General features: G+C 44.9%; 1 protein-coding gene and 2 long non-coding RNA genes across 4 annotated transcripts in view; all 3 read right to left on the bottom strand.

The window, feature by feature from the left end:
* LOC135377148 (uncharacterized) overlaps window positions 1–819 on the bottom strand; it is a 54,563-nt gene extending 53,744 nt beyond the window's left edge. For both annotated transcript variants that reach the window (XM_064609444.1, XM_064609445.1), the window contains exon 1: window positions 633–819. In XM_064609444.1, the coding sequence (XP_064465514.1) occupies window positions 633–802 (170 nt within the window). In that variant the 5' untranslated portion in view covers window positions 803–819. The remainder of the gene's footprint in view (window positions 1–632) is intronic.
* Window positions 820–5,382: 4,563 nt separating this feature from the next.
* Window positions 5,383–6,908, bottom strand: LOC135377147 (uncharacterized). The gene is made up of 3 exons (XR_010418064.1): window positions 6,664–6,908; window positions 5,521–5,673; window positions 5,383–5,423 (listed from the first exon to the last, which is right to left on the bottom strand). It is a non-coding gene; the product is annotated as an uncharacterized LOC135377147 (long non-coding RNA).
* Window positions 6,909–6,955: 47 nt separating this feature from the next.
* LOC135377146 (uncharacterized) lies at window positions 6,956–13,528 on the bottom strand. Its single transcript, XR_010418063.1, has 3 exons — window positions 13,454–13,528; window positions 8,394–8,420; window positions 6,956–8,318 (listed from the first exon to the last, which is right to left on the bottom strand). It is a non-coding gene; the product is annotated as an uncharacterized LOC135377146 (long non-coding RNA).
* Between the last annotated feature and the right edge of the window lie 7,304 nt (window positions 13,529–20,832).

The following is a 20,832-nucleotide window of genomic DNA, read 5'->3' as shown; positions in this document are numbered from 1 at the left end:
CAGGCACCCAGAAGACTACATATTTATGTAAGTTACCGACAAAGATATTCTGAGCATTTCACGGCGTCCTCTGGACATCGATGGTTGTTCCGCGCGGGACGTTTCCCCTTCCCGGCTTAAGTCAGGGAAGTGCCTGCTTTGGACACGAAGCCTTCCATGCAATAATGTCCATAGCCGTTAACAATCATCAAACTGGTACCTACGTTCGGAGGTTACCAATGCACGCGACCTTCTTTTGGCAACGACGGTTGGAGACATCTGGCGGGCATCTCGATAAATACGGCCAGCGACGCATACTATTTGCAAACAGCCTGTTGGAAGCTGCTAAGCAGTCAGCCGTGCGCTGCTTTCCTTTCGTCCCACATGCATTACATCGCATTTCTATGTGGCTCGATCGGAGATATTCCGTTTAAATCGCTTTTATCTCGCACACTGCAAAGCAACAGAATAGAATAATACAGGGACAAATGTACGAGACGAGTGTCTCCCAATCCCCTGGCGCATTTTCGCGGAGCAGATTACGAGTTCCTGGACATAACTAATCGGAGAACTGCAAATGTTTGTATCAAAGACACTGCGACCGGTACCAGTACTTCAGGAATGAATCGGTGTACAACGTCCTTTGTACTTACAGTAATGTCAGATCGAAGCCGCATTTTGTCTTATTATACGTCGGAGCAGAGTACTTTGCGAACATTTCCCCTTCTAGTGGAAACGAAGAAGCTCCGAAGGGCCACCTGTGCTGGTAGTTTTGGAACAGATAGTCCCAAAGGCCGTCCGTGACGTTGATGACATCCACCATCTGACACACGAGCAGGCGACCTGTAACAAACAAAGTATTGCATTTATATTTTCGGCATAAACAAAGAATGAAGTGCGTTCTCAAACAACTAGTGCCGTACCATTGTACCATTACCTGCTCGCAACAGGTACGTGCTTTAACAGATCTGTTGACATCTCGTAATGTATGAAACATTTCATTCGGTGGCGCTCATTATAGCATAAGGAAAGGCCAGTACAACGTCGGTTTGCTTCACTTACTTCTTGAGAGGCTGCAGTTAGCAATAATGGCCTCTTACTAAAATTAGGGCATCGTTAGCATGTATGGCTGATACCTACGATGATGGTGATGATTGAGGGAATTTATGGCTTGCAAGAAGCTAAGGCTATAGTGCACCAAAAATATGCAGAATGCATCATGCAACTTAAGACATAAAACATGGTATAATACAGTAGGAACAACATGAATATTATATAACAGACAGATAACTGGTATCTGAAAAGTGGTAAGCTAACCTTTCAAACGATGACTCGAAAGCGAATGGTAACTTACTGTCACGCTTCTTCTGAAGGGTACCATGATGGTAATTTATCAGGTAACGTAGGTTTGTCAAAATAGATCACGATGCACCTCACGATTACGTATCTTAATTTTATGGGCATCGAAGACGTCCTCATATGGCAAATTTTCACAGATTTCAACCAGAGCCACGCCGCCAATCACCTGTGAAACTCATATGACGTAAATGTTCATCTTTTCTTTTTTCTTTTTTTTTTTGCCCCGTCAATTTTGTGTGTGCGTTTTACGAGGTCACGGAGTAGTATGCCTTTGGGTGCGTTTTTTTTACCCGGGTAACACCCGGGTTACGCACCACGTGACCTGTGGGTAGGAACCCCCGTTTAGCAATTTTCGCCCATTACGAGTTACGCCCGTCTCACCGAACATGGCGGTAGAGGCAGACGACGTTTTTGACGAGGACATGAACATGAACACTTATGACAGAATATGACGGAACAACACGACAGAACATGAACACTTCATAGCTGCCTTCCGCCTGCATGCTCGGAATCCAGACGCGGGACTCTCACTTGACGTCGTGTGAGGTCATAACCTTCTGCTACTCACCTGCTGAGCTGGGTCAGTGAGAGTACGCACCCAGAGTAACCCTCGAGCGACGAGTTGAATTTTCGCCGGTAGGTTATGACATCACTTCCGTCACCCTTGATTTTTCGCCCAGTATGGGTTACCCACGAGTTACCCAGGTACAATAAAAAAACGCACCCTTTGATTGCAGTTACTCTTTTGAAGTGTCTTGATAGAGTTCGTCCGTGGCCATTGCGAGGCCTCCATCTCAGGGAAAACAAAAACAAGATATACCCATGCAAGTTTCATACGCGGCACACACATCCAGGGTGTCCGAGCAAACCGAAAACCGAAAAAAAAAACACGCTATTTTGGTGCGAACCGGAACGGAATGGTAACCGTATACTTTTTTTTTTTTTCGCTCAGGAGCAAAGCCGAAAAATTTATTTAACGGTTTTCAGTCCAAGAAAAAACTTCGCCGGTTTGGACTACGAATAGGCTTATGAAACTGACGTCGTGTATGAAAGATGAGAGAACTGATGTTCTAAGGCTGGAACAACGTAGAAAGGACAAATACATACAAAGCCTCAAACTGGGTAAGAAATTAAGGATATCATCCTTTCAACCTTCCTTTCCATACCATCCTTTCGACGATTCATCCTTCTTGGTTAATTTCTCGTTGACGTCGTGTGTTCTGAAGTCATGTCATTGATACTTTACTAGGGTTACGGTTACGGTGGAATGTATGTCGCTATACTATGGCCCTTAGGCTCCCTTTGTAACGTTTTATCGTTCGCGCACATAGGCTTAGAGGTACATGTGACCGGTTGTGACTCTCTACCAATGTGCCGCAATGTTCGTTTTAATTTCATCCGCCCAAACTCTCCTCAACTAACCAACGACCCAAGGGGGCTGCATAACGGCTTCTCTATCGGTAACATCGCGTCCCTTGTCTGAGAGCAGCGAATTTGAATACATTTAGGTATCCGCGAGGGCAAGTGCATGCGAAGTGGCGCCTCTTTTGTGGACCGGACACGAAGGAAAGAAAACGGAGCCGTCGAGCGCGTTTGTGAAGGTGTTCCTCGATTTGCGTCGTACTCGTGTGGTGGTGCTTGCTAGCTAGGCAGCAGCAACATACACTCGGATGGATGGGACGCGAAGAAAGCACTTTACGTATATGACACCACGACAAAGAAGTCCGTCTGTATTATGCGCTGCAAGAAAGAAGAAAGCCAATTTGAACAGACAGTCATCTTCAGGAACCAGGACCTACCAATTTCACAGCTGCCTATTAATATTAAATACCATGTATGCGGAATAGACGGGTTTACATTTAGCAACATTTTTTTTCTGGGAATGAATATGCCCACCAGAAGCGGAACCGGTTAAAACCGGTATGAACCGTTATTTTTTTGCTCCGGAGCAGAACCGGTACCGGACCGTTTATGATAAAACCGGAACGAAAAACGTTTCGGTTCGACACCCTGCACACATCATACTCGTAGATAACCGAAGGTATATCGCCAGCCGGAGCCTGACTATACTTGGGCTGATCGCCACCGCCCAAGGTCTCTGTGCACGCCTCGTAACACTAGGTACTGTGGAACACGACACGTGGTGGCGCCACTCACCGAACACGAGTGGAAGCCGGTGTGCCCCCCACAATCGCGAGGATGACATTTTTCCGCGGCTGTCTATAGCTCTCGTGATTTTACTGGCCCATTTCGGCGTCTATCCCCCACTGCGGTGAATATCTTTGAAAAAAGTAATTTCTTTGAAAGAGGCATTTCTCTGGGTTTGAAGTGCACGAGAAGGCGTTAGATTTGGAGTAACACGGCTGCTACTGGCAATGACGCTTGACGGATCCTCCGCAGGAACATTCTGGGAAACGTTGGCGATGGAATACGTGCAATAGCGCGCAGTGCACATCATCTCTTCCATTTATCCACAGTAACTGCAGCTCTCCAGACGGGAGTCTGAAGTGCGTCTCTAGTTTCTAGTGTGTGGTCAGGTGTTGTAGATGACGACGGTATCTCTGCGTGGAGCAGATATGGCTTTTTTTAGAGAGTTCTCTGAGTGGAAGAACCCTTCACCACGCAGTTCTTTCCTTTCAGTCGTACCACCGCACATTCGGCGTCAATAACTCCCGGTAAATTTGTATCATAAAGTCGTACCCCGAAGTCTCATCCGAAATGATCCCAGCCGCATAACGTTGTGGGATGTAGTAATTTTGTGCACTCAATCAGTGTTGATTATGGCCAATGATCGAGGCTAAACGAGTACAGAAAAGAAAAAAATGACTTTGGGACCGAAAAATACATCTGCTTTTCGCTGACTTTCACAGCAGGAACTCCAATGGAAATATCCAAGCTACTTTTTTTTTCCTATGCTCGGTTATTGGACGTCTAACCACGAGAGCTGACCCTGTATCCACAATACAAAGCTGTGTGCACGCCGCCCATAATATCAATGCCAGTCATATTTCCTTGCGGCAGTGTAGTGGCACTTCTCAACGGAGGGAAGAACCCATAAAATGTTCCGTATAAGTACACTGAAAACATGTTCATAGCTCAAGCATAGCTCATCGTCGCCATCATGAACGCAATCACGCAGGTGTAGAATATCATGGTCCTTGTGGGACCAGCCAGAGTGATATTTTGTTGTTCGTGCGAGGCAGAAATGAAAGTTTCTCTTCCATCCACACCGCTGTCACAGGGCAAACCGAATGACATTCCCAGCGAATGATAATCGTGCCGAATGTCATTAGTTTGTCTTACATCGAGCTACACGAAGAAACAGAATGTCATTCGTAAATGACGTCACTGTCGAATACTAAGACACCAGGGCCGAACATATGAAGCATTATACAGGTACATTAGTTATATGTTTACTTATCTTGCTCGAAACTAGCGAAACATTCGATTATTTGACAGAATCGTTGCCTTTTCAAAGACATCTAATTGGCTAAGTGCCACAAGCAAAGACAACTAAGAAGCCTATATATATGCACCTCACTTGGCAACGTGGCGACTGGGAGCGATGGTATAGTTATCATATATATAGTATATATATAATAGTATATAGTATAATATATATAGTCATATATATAGTATATAGTATAGTCATTATATAGAAACGGTGTTTAGCCTTTCTTCCTTCGCGTCAAATGTTATCAAATTCGTGATAAAATATCGGAGCACAACTTTTCATTCGTCTTTCATATCTTCGAACGCTTCATCGTTTTCTTTTTTTTTTATACCTATCTGCTGCGAGGGTATATCCCAGGTGTCCTATATCGACGACTTCACTGTTCCATTCTTGCGCGGATCATTTTAAGAAACTTGGCTGATTGAAACGGCTAATGGAGGCTAGCGTGTGTTCTCGCATATTGATGGTGCGTTCTGCTCTCTCCTGAAATCGATGGCGATTGGGGTATCATTCTGTGGAGCATTGAGGCGTAGAGGTGAACTTCCCCGCAAAACAACGAAAACAAACTGAGAGTGAATGACGATATCCTTACGTGGTCCTGGCGCAATACTTGGTATCTTGGTCGGGGTCCCTGCAGAAAGAACTTTCATGTAAGTCAGCTCTGAAATGAGCACAGAGCGCGGCATATTCCGGTGATATTGGCACACCATTGATGTAAATTCAGTTACTTTTGTCAGTCGCCGAGTCATCCGCTGTATCGTCATCCTCGGGTACAACTGGGCTCGTACTGGCCGCTGGGTGCCCAGGGATGGTGGCGCTGGGTCCCTTTTTTTCGGGCAGTTCATCTGTGCTGCCTTTGTTCTCGGACAATCTCCACAGCACTGGTAATATTTTTATAAAAAAAGGTCTACATATTACACGTCCCTTGTGAAGTTAAAAGAATACAATTCAGCAGCATAACGCCTCCACTCAGAATGAATTGATTTCTGGAATTCTCTCGTCTAATATATGATGGAATTCACTCAAACAGTTGGTGTCTGCGCAAGAGAGTCTGACTGGAGAAAAAACACACGGCGTATACACTAACAAGGCAAAAATAAAAGAAGCGTTTCACACACCGACGTGGGCCCATACACGCTAAAGGAAAAAAAAAGAGTAAAATAAAGAGTAATTGGAGCTTCTGCTCAACTCGGTTTTCCCGCGTTAATGTCTTAGCCCCGACATTTATTCGAAAGGACTGGAAATTGTCACGGAACTTGGCAAATGCTCTTCCGAATAGAACACTCGACGTGTAAGTGTGCACTCTTGGTCAATTTGATAGCATAATGCGCTCAGCCAACTTGGCAAACTTCTACTCACAGTTTGCCCTTCTGTCTTTGCAAGTCCTTCCGTGTGTATGTCACAAGATCTCATCACTACACATATCACGGTTGACGGTTTGATTCAAAGTATTTTCACGCGTGTTCCCGAATTATGTATACATGAAACTCACGGAACAGAGCGAGCAGTCTCCATTCTATGACACTGATTTACTCCCGCCCATTTACTCCGGTTTGTCGGTCCGGTGTTTACGCCAAACAAGAGGAGCAAAATAATTCATTTTTTAGAGTGTACAAGACATTAGTCCCGCCTGAGCCATCAAATGTCTCTCGCCTTTATTTGGGAGAACTTGAGACCTACGCAGACCTGGACTTCGTTTTTGTTTAAAAGAACATACTAGCGCCTTTGCCCTTTTTTTTGTTTTTATTTATCGCACTGGAATCTCGGATCAGACAGCAGATGAGCCGATTATTGAGATCGTTGAGCAAATGGAATTCAGATCAAACATGATTAACACTTAGTAATAGAAGTGATCAAGTTGTTTTTCTTACCTAACCCGACGATAGCAGACATCACTAGGATGCATAACGCAGCCGCCGCAACAGTGAATAACACTGAGCTGGGTCGCAGACAGAGACGAATGTAAGAGGACATTTCATTCGTATCTCAGACCGTTCAATATATATCATATAATATATGGACGTCAAAGTAAAAAATGAAACTTAGTTAATGAGTTTACATGAGCACCCACTGGTTTTTGTGGGCTTCACATACGACGATGAATGTAAGTCAGCAGTAAACATCATTTCAGCAGCTGACGGAACTTACTTTTCCCCTGAAATAGCGAAAAAAGCTCCGAATCGGAAACGAAACTCAGAATAGGATGGGCATACATGATAACATAGCATAAGAGCAGGCGTGCTGGTACTATGAAGATGAAATGCTAGACGAAGAGTGAGGTACGCTAGTGCCTAAGATGAGGCCTTCTTCAACTGTGGAACATGCATCAAGTGTCACCAAAGTACTTTCAGGCAGGGTCGGAACCTTTGTGTCTACGCCCTCTTGCTTTTACATCCCCATTGGTGCGGCTTTAGTAAAGGTTGTAGCTGGTGATATATAAAATAAAGTACTTAGGAAAGGAAGACTCGGAATTTGCCAATGTGATCTAACAGAACAAGGTCACCGCTCTTGTAGCTTGTCCGGACCAGTCCTCCTCAGGTACCCGTTGTCGCGGTAGTCGAGTATGTACCGCTGCATCCATCCACCATATGGTGGATGGATTGCCGGTAGGCTCCGATTGCAGTAGGCTCCGATTGGCCAGTAGGCTCGCGACATACGTCGCGAGCCTACTGGCCAAGAGCATATGCGCGCCCCTATTGATCGACTATGTTTTGAAATCAAATTTTGTACGCGCGCATCTCGGTGTCGCCACTTTGGGCTTAGTTTCCAAAATGGCGGGGCGTTCGGTCGAGTTCCACCCTTCTGGTTGCTTCACAGTTGACAGACTGATTGTAGAAATAGTTTCGCGAGTTCATTAGAGTCGCTCTGCAAGTAAGTGCTCTTTCTCCACAAAACTAATGTCCTAGCAAGAGTGCAGCACGTGCGGAATAGGAATTCTGTCATGCGTCAGAACGCGAAGAATATGGAAGAACTGATGTTCCGAGGCTGGAACAACATAGAAGGGACAGATACACACAAAGCTTTAATTTGCCTAAGAAATTAACGATCAAAGAGGAAAGTCACTGAAAAGGCTAGCTAGCTGTAGGCATCTTCTGGATTGCTGGTCCAGGGCTCTACCAATTCCGCTAAGCTAACACGGCTTCTCAGCGACTTCCAGGGTACGTCATCGGAAGGGACAAACCAGCCACTCTCTCTCACTCATCCTCCTTTCACTCTTACATTTTTGCTCACTCATACACGCATTCATACGACGGGATCGACGCAGGCGGCAACTGTTGAACATGAAAGAACTGATGTTCTGAGACTGGAACAACATAGAAGGTAGAAATCCATACAAAGCCTTAATTTGCCTACGAAATTAACGGTTCCAGCCTCAGAACATCAGTTCTTTCATGTTCAACAGTTGCCGCCTGTGTCGATGCCGATGTCGATGTCGATGCCGTTGTCGATGTGTCGATGCCATGCATTCTACATTAGAGGTACGTACTTTCTTGTTCCACGTCCTCTTCTGCTAGGAGCGGAGCACCTAAGTGTGAAGACCTTAGCATTGTCATAGTTTAAGCGAAAGCCACAGAAAGAAAGCCTCTGAAAATATACTCGCCTGCATTGGTCGGCTCGGGGACAGCACCTGCGAAAGATCGTAAGTCGTAAGTGCCGTCAATAGTAACCATGGTTACTGACATGGTTACAGACGGAAATACAGAGACAAGTTTGTAGGAGGGTAACGTTCCGTTAACAGGCTTGGCCACTTGAAATAGTACTTGGTAAGCCAGAGTATCGGCACGACAGCATTGTATAGCTGAGCGTCATTTTTCGCATTATTGAGCACCGTCAACTTCCCAGGCAGCGTGCTAGTATTCGTCCAATACTGAACACATGTGGGCTGGCAAGATTACCAATATTACACCAATATGGGTAGTGTAACGGGTTTTACTCAATACTGAACCAATATGGGCGAGGCCATTTGGCCAATATTCCGCCAATATTTCCGAGTCTCCGCCATAATAATACGTATACCCGGCATAATATCTTATTTTTACTTTTCTCTTTCCTTATTTCTGTATATCTTGACGCTGCGTCGCCCTCAAAACGACGAATAGGTGCTATGCCGTCTTGCTGAAGGGCCCAGCCAGTCGAATTGCCGACTGTACCTTGGAACAGGCGAAAACTTGCCCACATCATATTTCAAAAATAATACAACCCTCGACCTATAAACGAAGAGCAGGATCAACTAAGTGCCGGTAGTCCCAGAAAACTGCCAATGTGAAACACCCGTAGGAAGCCTTCGTTGGCATGGCAATAGGGTATGAGACGAAAATTTCCAACCCGGCATTTGAGACCGAATGAACTATCCAATCCGAGTGTGGCGCACATTAGTTGATTTCGCTCAAACGATCACGCTCTCAGTCTGTTCGACCTAGTGGCCTCGCGATGCCACTACTTGTCAACCAGCAGGTTGAATTGTTCATTTGCGGTCCACGTTATAGTTGGATTGTCAGGTATGTTTCGAACAATGTGCGGGAAGTTGTTGGATGTAAGGCCGTAGTGAATTGGGCATTTCCCACGCTTCAACGTCCAATCCTACCATGTTGTTTCGTACAACACGTCCCATTATCTGCATTTTCAGTCAATATGGGGTGTACACTGTCAATACGTGACCGCCGACATTTGGCATACCTTTGTTCAAGCTCGGCAATATACGGCCCATATTGTCAGGATTTCCCCATACTGCTTCAAACTTACCAAGTTTGAGCTACACTCTAAATATACAACTCCTTTTTGGGTGCAATTTGACGATACCTTAAGCGACTTCCATTTCGCTGTGTATGCACACCCTCTGGCGAAACTACACCCCTTAGAAAGGGAGTCCTCTGAACACCTCTTTTGGTGTAATCCAGCGGTACCCTAGCTGACTCCCTTTTTGGGGTATGTCTACACCCCCAGGCAAGGCAACACCCTTCAGTAAGGGTGTTATGCCGAGGACAACAGAAACACAAGAGGCAAAACAACAAGCATATTATTTATTTGCATTGCCTAGAATGCACTGCACGCGCTGAAATAAGAATTGCATAGTCACCGCACAATACAAAATATAAAAGTGTCGACAAACAAATCGACCAAGGTGAAGTTATTATAGTGAGGCCAAGAGAAGTCCTGCCTGTCTAGTGGAGAAAATGAACTGTGAAATACCTTCATCAAATCAAGGGCAAACCACAAATTACATAATAGTTACGCACATGGACGAGGCTAGAGAAGAATTAAGACTACACAAACACAGCCCTCGTTAACACGCAAGTAGCTCAAGATAGAAAGTAAGGCAATCGGTAAGGAGTCAGCCAAGTGTCGGTAAGGAGACTCGAACCCATACCTCTCTGGTACAACCAATTACACCATGCTGACATAGCCAACATACCCACTCGCCAGGGCCTTGTTCGGAAGACACGCACAGCCATTGACTCTGACCGGAAAAAACAGATGGCTATGGCCTTGTGGTTTCGTTTCCTTCTACCTCTCGAATCGCTGACTCTTGCTAGCTTCTTTACTTTCCACGAAAATGCCGTGTTTTTCTTTTTTTGCAATAATGTGCAACGTTGATCAATTAGGTCCGCAGAAATAACAAAGCAAAAATGAGATAAAAGTGTTATCAGTGGTGAATATTATACAGGATAATGCTTTATTATTCCACGGACTCCCCGTTGGTGTTATCACAGAAATATTGGCAATATTGGCGCAAAGTGGGCTTGCCAATATGGGCAGCCCGTATTGAACCTATCTTGGCAACCCCCGTATGGGACCAATATTGGCGTGCAGCTTGGGAGCCTTAGGGCAGGGAGCACACGTGGGTTCACCATTGCCTGCTAAGTCACCGTCCTCTTTTTTTTCCTGTAAGACGACGGGGGAAGCGTCATACGCCTCGGCTTTCATGCCACCGCGTGACGTCACGAACCGAATCAAGTTGCTCGATAGCGATATCCCCCCCCTTTTAAAATACGTGCATTCACAATGTGGCTCACAACATACTTTACATTAATCCGTGCCAGGTAAATATACACGATGCATTCCCCATTGCATTATGGGGTCTCGCACTCAACGCAGTGGACTGCTACTTTGACATGATGCAACGGCAATTCGTAACATACAGGGTGTCCACGCTAAGTGTGAACAGATTTTTTTAAAATATATCAATCTCTTTTTCCGAGATGAAATCAATTGCAATATAGCATATGCTGAAGGGCACTCCCTACGGGGGCATTAACAGACTCCTAAGGCAATGTCTTAATTAACTTTCAATAATTAACTTTTTAATTATAAAAGTTACGAAGTTGCTCCAATGAGAACATCTGATCTCTTCGGTCACCAGATACCAAAGCCGTTTTCAGAACAAAAATCCGTTCGATAGATCGTCCGCAAAAAATTCGTGAAGGAATGACATTTTTTTCTTTATTTTATTCATTGCGCATCTCTAGAGACGCGTCTTTCCTTCGCCCCCAATACGAGAGGATGAACGAGCACACTATCGCCTCTTGCGTCCCGGAAAAAGATTAAAAGAAAACAGAAAATGCAGCCCAAAATAAGGGCAGTCGCGATAGAGTCATCCGATATATTTGTGTTTTCGTTTTGTTTCCGCAAGTTAAAGCTAATCTTCGACGCATGAGGCGGCACTGTGCTCTTTCACTCTCTCACACTGGGGGTAAAGGAAAGCCGCTTCTTTGAAGATGCGCATTAAACCAAATAAAGAAAAAAATGGCGTTCCTTCACGGTTTTTTTGCGGACGATCTACCGAACGGAGTTTTGTTCTGAAAACGGTTTTGGTATCTCGTGACCGAAGAGATCAGATGTTTTCATTGGAGCAACTTCGTAGCTTTTATAATTAAAAAGTTAATTATTGAAAGTTAATTAAGACATTGCCTTAGAAGTCTGTTAATGCTCCCCTAGGGAATTCCCTTCAGCATATGCTATATTGCAATTGATTTCATCTCGGAAAAAGTGATTGATATATTTTTAAAAAATCTGTTCACACTTAGCGTGGATACCCTGTATATGCTTATGTTACACAGGCTATATTTGTTGCTAAGTCGCATATTATGAACGCCGCGCTGCCTCGTGGTAGCAACTCACTGAAAACGGTTGAAAGCGAGCAGTAGTACGCCTGTATTTTCCCCCTCTCCGGCTTAACGGTAACCGACATGGTGCACATCGCGCTCAGCGTGAAATTTCACACACAATATCCGTTCTGTGCACGTGCGTCAGCGCGTCAAAATGACTAACGCAGCTCGCAGGTGTTGCGTCAAAATGACTCAGTTTAACGCAGCTCGCAAGAGCTGCGCATGCGCAGTTTCCAGCCAAATGGGGTACTGGCTGCGTCTCACGGGAAGAGAGTAGAAGAATAATATACGTTGCTAGTGGGATCCAAGTTTCTAACGTTCACGCAGTGTATGGAGAAGAGAAAGAGGAAGAGACCGCCGAGAAGCGAACCCGCTCCAGTGACATCAACACTTGCTGACCTCATTGGGCTATCCAGGTAACGTGACCCCGCGAGGCTCCAAAGATGATCGTATTCTATCACTTGTCCCACCTTCTCTCTTCTGTCCAAGATCTGTCTATCCCTTGTCTCTTCTGTGAGTCTTTAGGGCTGCTTTTCTTCTCTGCTTCAGTGGTTTTATGGGAGCGCAGACATGGATGGTATCCTCGTTGTCAGAGCGACGCTCAAGGAGCATCTGCAACAGCTTTAACTCGTCCTTTCCAACAAAGTGGAACATGACATAATCAGCAATGACTCTATCTGGGGGACCATTTTTTTTTTATTTCTGTGTTCACATCTCTCCGTCAGGCGCCTCCCATTTGCCCGTGAAAGTTCAAGCTATTCGGGGCTTCCAGCACCAACTACGGTACCTCACCTACGCCGATAGAATTCATTAGAAATTTATTAACCATCACTGGTAACTGGCGACACAGGTCATCCATTGGAGCAGAAAGGTGTTGTAGAGTTGCGGACAATTGGGATATCAGAAAGGAGACAGGTTGCGACGCGGTAACCATGGGTTCAGGGGGGGGGGGGGTTGCTTGTGGCGCCTTACACCTCCCCATCGGCGAGTGTGACCTGCTCGTCACGATTTATGCGCGCGGCCGTCGTTAAGACACAATCTGCGACAAGAGTTGAACAAAATGTTGTCGCAGGCGAGCGTCGTGGTAGAATGGTTGCCCAGTAACTGGTGCATGATTCGCAAGGGCTGCCACGGACGTTGGCCACCGAATTCTTCAGGAGAAAGGAATTACTCAAGCGACGGACACTTGCTTCAGTTTGTCGAAAAAAAGCCACCGGTCAGAAATCGGCTCGAATGATGTACGGGTCGTTTGCAGCACGGTCTGTAATGCAGATGAGATATCTTGTCTGCTACCAAGTAAAACCAGCAAGATTTTAGCAAGTTGTGAAGTGAAAGCAGCAAGATTAAATTGGGGAGGAAGCCATCTTGCATGTTCCCGACCCGATAATGGAGGAATTTCACTCATACGGCAGCCACGGCATGAGATGGAAGCGCCTTTCTGATCCCGAAAGGCATTTAGTGCCGGGGACCATTCAATGGCTGGGTTCGAAATCATTTGGGTCACCAACTGATAGAGGAAGATTCACAATCCCGTTGTGATTGTTGCCACACTTACTATCCAGGTCGTTCCCAAATCGCACGTTGTTCCCGGCTACAGTCCAGCTTGCGCTCCACTCGGCACTCCCGCGGCGCGCAGTCTCGTCGGGCCTGCAGTTACCACCGTCGTTTCAGAGAAGACTCCCATTGCTCCCTTGAGTCAAGCTCATCGATGGAAACATCCGCCGGTCAATCACTTTTGGCGGCAGCTGGACAAGGTCAAGACGAACAGCGGTGATCCTCTAGTCGATTGCTGTCAGCGCTACCGTTGTTTTTCTTTAAAGGCAGCCACCGCCATTCCTCTGCACGACAAGCCATCTCTCATCCTAGACTAGTGTCTGCATCAATATTTTGCCTGGTTGTTCCACCTTGGCGATGTCCCTGACACCATCACCTTAGCCGACTTCCTCAAGCACCACAGTCTCCTCGTCCGCATGTCTCGGCACCGCCTCCTGGACGTTGCCAACAACCAGTATCGCAACGGGACACTATAGTCAGGTGTAGAGTACTGTCATGCGGTGCATACGCTCCTAACAACGCTCCAATCGTGGAATAGTTCTATGTGTTCATCGAGCGGCCTAATTGGACCAGCCCTCTTCAGCACGAAATTGTCCCGCAAGTCATCACACAGAAACTTCCCACCCAGTCCCGTCCCGTTGCGCCAGAGAAATGCAACGTTGCGATAGTTGAATTGGAGCACATACGGCGCCATACGAGCCTCATCCTGCCAGGTCCCCCAAACTCACCTCGGAAAAGCGTGCAACGAAGAAGGCCGCCACTAGATACCCCACTGTTGCCGTTCCGGATCACTTCAGCGCGCTAAGTTTAGCGGCAAAATGTTTTTGTTGTTTCTGCGAATGAATCTAGTCTTTATATGTCCAAATAAAACGCGTATAACAACTTTCTCTGTCGTGTTTCACTTTTTGGTCCCGTTTTTAAACGTGTTGAGCGATCGGAAGGATCTAGTGCACGGCTGCGTGCATCACATAGCGTACCTGTCGTACCAGGCGCCGCAGGCGCTGCAGTCGTCCATTTCTCCTTCGGTGACTTGTCCGGGCTTGGATTGTGCTTCAACTGGATCTTTAGCGCGCTACAATCCACGCAAGCCAACGTCTGGTAACAATGGGGTATCTAGGGGCGGCCTCCGGCATTGCACGCATCGGGATAGGAACAAATACATGGGAAAATGGCGACCTTAGGCGACCTGCATCCTGCAACTTGACCTCACCTCTCCACGTGGCGCCCAAGACGACCGGCCGCGTAAAAGCGGCATTGTAGCACGATGAACGCCATTATTATTGCGGCTATTATTATAGTATTCATTTATAGTGCGCATTCATAGTGCGCTATTATTATAGTAGTCAATAGATTAACCCTACGGCCAGGAAATGACGTCAAACAGGAAATGACGTCATCAAGGACGTATGACGTCACTCCAGGCCGCAGCCGCTCCGCCCTCATATCAGTGAGGTCAGTGGATAAGATAGTTAATCAGTGACGTCACATAGTTAATCTTAGTGATATGATATCAATGATAAGATTAAGTAACAATAATGACGTCATGGTGAAACACACTAGGAATCGAACTTGGGTCCTTTAGGTTGTCAGACGAGCGTCTTAAGCCACTGGGCCACGGGCTCTACATGTTTACTTGCGTCGCTAATCAGGATAGAATTGTGTGAGGTGGAGAGGTTGTTTGATTTCTTTTACGCCAGGTGGCGTCATGGGGGGGGGGGAGTTGAGTTCGTTCATCTACAGATGGCAGCACTTCCAGCAAATTTACCGCCGTTCAACAGATGGCGCTACCTGCGCCCCCCAAATTTTAAATTTCGCGCCCATTTGACTTCGCTCTTGGTTTAAAAGAACTCCCCACGATCATGTTGTTTTCATTTTAGAAAAAGAAAAACAATGGCGAGCCAGTTCTATGTCAACTTACTGTCAAACGCCTCGAGTGATGTATTTCCTAGTAACACAATGAGCAAGTTCAGAGTTAAACTAGCTCAGCCAGTGCAATTGGATGGAAAGTGGGAGGTTGCTCTGGCGGAGGTGAATATCCCATTTGCAATTAATAATGTCACAGATATCGTTAATGGTATATCGGAGACTAGCCTCTTCGGTGGCGTAACCACGACAGAGCAAGTTAAGTTTCTTGCGGGAGAAAGCATTACTGTACTTTTTCGTCAACTTCTAACGAAACACTTCAAAAACCAAGCCAAAATAATACGAGTCAGTGGTCATTATGAAATACAACTTCCACTAAATACTGGTCTGGAATTAAGTTCAACTCTCTCTGCTAAGCTTGGCCTTCCTGAAAAGATTATCGGTTCTTCGGAATTGGATGAAGGCCAGCCAGTAAAAGTATTGAAATATCAGGTGGACACTGAAGAGAAAGTCACCCTAATCACGTATCGTTCACGCACAACCAAATACGAAGTTCCAGAAGGGTATTATGACTCAGGGAAGGACCTCGCCGATGCGATAAATCACGCATATCGAGCAAACTTACACCTACCAGAAGATGCTCGTCTCATATTTTACAATCCCTATAATGGAGTTTGTCAACTGGAACGTCGCAATGAGGGTTACGTTACATTTCACCCATATTTAGCTCTGATGCTTGGATTTGGAAAACGAACAACCTTCTCCAGTTTCACAGTTGCTCAGCGTGATGTCTGCCTCTTCCCAGCGCAAAATTACATTTTCGTTTACAGCGATATCATCGAAAGTGAAGCTGTAGGTGATATAACCGCACCCCTTCTTCGACTTCTCCCATTTAGACTGCAGAGTCGGAATGAGGTTATGTCCTACTCTTTCACAAATCTTTACTATAAATATGTGACTGTCAAGGAGCTGACTAGCATTCAAATCGAACTGGCAAACGAGATAGGTGATTTCATTCCCTTCATTGCTGGTTCTGGTCGTGTGGGAGTAACATTACATTTTCGAAAATGCATATAACTCAGACACCCTGTTGTATATCGCATTTCGGCAGCGGTAAACGAGATCAACCATTGCCACATTACTCAGCTCCTCTTTATCAAGTTGGATCTGGCTTTTTTTCTGAGTTGGTGCAGCGGTTTATACCTATACTGACTAAACAAGTAGCGCCCTATGTAGGTCGGAAACTTCTTGACACAGGACGTCACATAGCGGAGGAAGTGAAACAGGGAACAACGTTTGGAGAGGCACTAAGGAAAGGGGTTGGTCGCACCATCCATTCAACTCGTGACGAGTTGCTGCATAGACTCAGAGGGAAGGGTAGGAAACGTAATAAAAGCAAGGGCAACAGAATTGATCGATCAGTAAAACCAACGAAGAAACGAAGAAAGGTTGACTTTTTCACCTGAGGAAAAAAAGATGTCTACCATCGCCTTAGTACATAAAAATTCTTGCTTCTGCACAACGAATCAGTTGGACCTGTTTTCTGTTCCACCGACAAACTTTTCTCTGGAGAAGTCAGAATATGTGGAGTTTTTCCCCATTTCTGCACCTACCTCGAGCGGTGTGATTGAATATAATGTTCCAGGTCTCGGTGGCGGCTTCTTTGATCTCCAGTCGAGTTTCTTACACATTCAATGTAGAGTTGTGCGTAAAAATGGAGACGCAGCATTGACTACAACTGGCAGTACAGTGACAAATGACAACGTTATTCCTGTACAAGCATTTGCATCTTCTCTCTTTCATCATGTCCACATTTATCTTAATTCGACTCTGGTATCTAATTTCGAACATTATGCCTATCGTTCTTACTTGGACATTGTTACAAATGCAAACAATGTTACTCAAACTCACACCTTGTCCGCAATGCTTTACGAACCAGATCCAGTGGGAGAATCTGAAAATTTTGCTATCCCCAACGAAGCAAAAGGACTTTTCGCACGCTATAAACGCACCAAAGGATCAACTCTCTGTGATCTTTATTCTCCTATCTTTAGCGACATCTGTCAGCAAGAAAAATTTGTCCTTAATAACACCGATATTCGAGTGGTGTTGCGTCAATGTACTGACGAATTTAGACTCCTCTCTGGTCCCAGCGAGACTGAAAAGCATACAATAGAGTTTTCTCGAATTGTGCTCTACCTCCGACGTGTGCAGGTTTCTCCAAGCGTACTCGTTGGCATTGAAAGAAGACTTCAAACGACACCCGCCACATACCTTCTTCGAGGTTTAGAGATTAAGTATAGGACAATCGCTCCAAACCAATCTCAGGTGATATTTGATGATCTCTATAGTGAACGAGTTCCTTCTAAGTTGACCGTATTGATGGTCAAGAGTGAAGCATATCAGGGTCATAGAGAACGGAACCCTTTTAAGCTTGAAAATTTTAAACTCAAAAGAGCAGTGCTCGACGTTGGCGGTCAACACTACACCGACGACTTCGACTTTCAACGAGACATCTATGCAAAGGGATACATGAATTTGCTTCACAAACTTAAGAGCAAGGATATACCTCTAGCTCCGGCTGCATATGCAAAAGAGACATTTATGCTTTATTATCACCTCACACCGGATGTGGAACTGCAGTCACTAAGTCCAGTGCTTCAAGCTAATGTTCGTCTCACATTGACATTTGCTGCTAACCTTACAGAAGCTGTCACGGTGCTCTTTGTTTCCGAGACACCTCGTGTTCTGGAAATAAACAAAGACAGACGCGTTAAATTCGTATAAACGAATCAAAATGGAAGAATGGGAATTTTATGCAGCTTTTGCTCGGAACCATTGCACAAGGACATGCTTTCGTGGAACTTTCGCTCGCGATGAAATTGCATTGCAAAAAGCTGGACCGGGTCTTTATGTGGTGAATACAGCTCCAAGATCTTCCCCGGGAGAACACTGGACTCTATTCCATATCTCTAACGATAGGAGCATTTCTTATTTCGATAGCTACGGAATGCGACCACTATACAAGGAGTTCTACAAATTCATACACCCAGCATCTTCATTTCACTACAACAGGAAACGACTGCAGGGATACGGCTCAGCCACATGTGGACTTTATTGTCTCTATGTAGGTAGTCTTCTCTGCTGTGGGTTTCTACTTGAAGAGTGTACTCGGAGGTTCTCACACACCAACTTTAAACTCAATGATAGGTTGATAGCAATACTTGTGCGTAAACAGATACCACGAAAAACAGATAACATGTCATGTTGTAGTGTACTCTAAAAGTGAATAAATTTGTTTTTGAAAAGAAAAGAGCCTTTATTTAGTCATCTTAGCAAGAAAAGTAGGATACATTACATCAGACAGCTCACAAAAATGGCGAAAAGTATTATACAGTCACAATTTCATCATCACTTTGAAAACAAGAGAACTGAAACAAGCTGTTTTGCAAAGTACATACTCCACTTTTTTTTTTGCAAACACTTTGAAAAAGTTTCTTTATTTAAGGAAGTGACAACTCTCTCATTCACATAAAAAACTTAGAAAAAAGGTGCACTGAATAAGTCAAATGACGATATGTACAATCAACACTCCTTTAGTGTTAAACACTTGTTAGAAAAAAACACAAGAATAAAGAAAAGGGTAACATCTATATTGATGGTAATTGGCTTTTCCATCATTTACCATCCTGTTGGTTCCATCTTTGTTTACACTTGTCCGATGCATACATATGATTAGGTGTGAAAACCAAAAGGGAACGTTTCAATTCCATCTGCACAAATGTAACGCTTTGTATCCAAAGGGTTGAGAGCAATCTTTGTCACTGAGACACTTTTGTTTACATTGTCTTTGCGCACGATCAGGTTCTGTTTAATAGAGTGTATTCTGCCATACTCAAGAGCGTCGGTGTACAGGGAATAAAGAAGCTTCTGTGCTTCAGAATGTTTCACACCTTTCGCACGGTTGTACTGCTTTTTGCTACTCAGTTCGAGAGCGTACAGTTTTGGTTTTAGACAACAGAAACCGAGAATGTGATCACGAGGCATCTCGTTTTTAAACATTCCCAGTACCATCTTATTTTTCGCGCGGATGATCGGGGTCATAGCTAGAGTTATCCAGATGCTTGTCAGCTAGTTCGAGAAGCGCTTTCTCTTCACTCAACTTTATGATGAAGGAATCTGTGTCCATATACAACAGTCTAGTATCTGGAGCTACACGAAGAAGGTGGTTGTGGTAAAAATCAAACATCTTCAGCTTGGACAGTTCCAGTATCGCGAATCCTAGGTACAGTGGCTGTCTCATGCGGAGCACAGATTGAGAGAATTGGAAGAGGATAACATGAGAGCTCAGCGGTCGGAACTCCTTTAGGTTTGGTTTGCGTAGGAGTCTGAGCACTTGTTCGTCGGTTACTGTGAGACGACAGTTTACAAACTTTCTAACCTGCATACACGAACGTCCGTACACGCTATTAATTGAAATCTTAGCTTGGGAGCTTTCGAAGGCATTCGTAGCTCGTTTTCGAAGATCGTGATTGAAGTCCACATAGGATCGGAGAAAGGGCTTTTGATTGAACTTTAGAACCCTGTGAACTTTGGTGAGACGCAAGCCCAAATGCATATACAACTGCAGATTGCGATAGTGTAGAAAATATCTCTCTTTGTCGAATAATGTCAACAGTAATTTTGCATCGGTAGCTTTCTCAGGAAGGTGAAACTCCATCAATTCCTTTTGATACTCTGACAGCAGATCATAGGGAACTGACATTTTCTCGGGGGCAACTGGCAGATCTCTGTGCCGTTGGTGGATTTCTTTGTCATATGCTAGATCTACCTCGAGGAAGTAACCCATAGGTGCGTCATCTGGGAGGTGTGTTATATCCAAGTTCGTGATTTCATCCTCTGTGAGCCACTCGAAACCTCCGTAAGGGAGTGGTTCTCTCATTACTGAACCGTAAAGCCCATTAACGTCTATGTAGTGGATCAAGCTACTTGGGCTTTTGGGGTCAAACTGCTCTGTTCCTGGTACATTTGCAGTCGCTTTCCTCAGCGAACACTGTGTAATACCTCCTCGTATGCCATTTTCAATCAGCAGGTACGCGTCAGGGTCGTGAATCAACTCTAGCTCTACCTTACTCATTTTTAGAGCGCAAGACATGCTTAATCCGGGCAGAGACACAAAGTGAAAAGGTTCGATCTTGTGAAAGTCAAGTGTCCACTTACGAAAGCCCTGAAACACGTCTGCTAAAAGCAGTGCGTCTGTGAGTAAATATAGGTCTGAATACTCTCCCAGATTACGGAGTTGAAATTTTTCAAAGACCCTCTGTGCATGACAATAATCTTCTTCACTTACTTCTGTCCCATTCAAAGTGTTGAAGAATTGATCCCGAGGAGGTAGAGAAAGCTCATTGTAGGCTTCGAAAGTGGTGACAAAATTGTAACAAAACACTCCTTTGCGAACAACTAGTTGAAAGTGTTCTTCGTTTGGAAAAAATTGACGAAGACAACGAAAGTTGTCTT

Source organism: Ornithodoros turicata, chromosome 1, assembly GCF_037126465.1.
Source record: "Ornithodoros turicata isolate Travis chromosome 1, ASM3712646v1, whole genome shotgun sequence".
Lineage (NCBI taxonomy): Eukaryota > Metazoa > Arthropoda > Arachnida > Ixodida > Argasidae > Ornithodoros > Ornithodoros turicata.
This window is presented reverse-complemented; position numbering and strand designations above follow the sequence as displayed.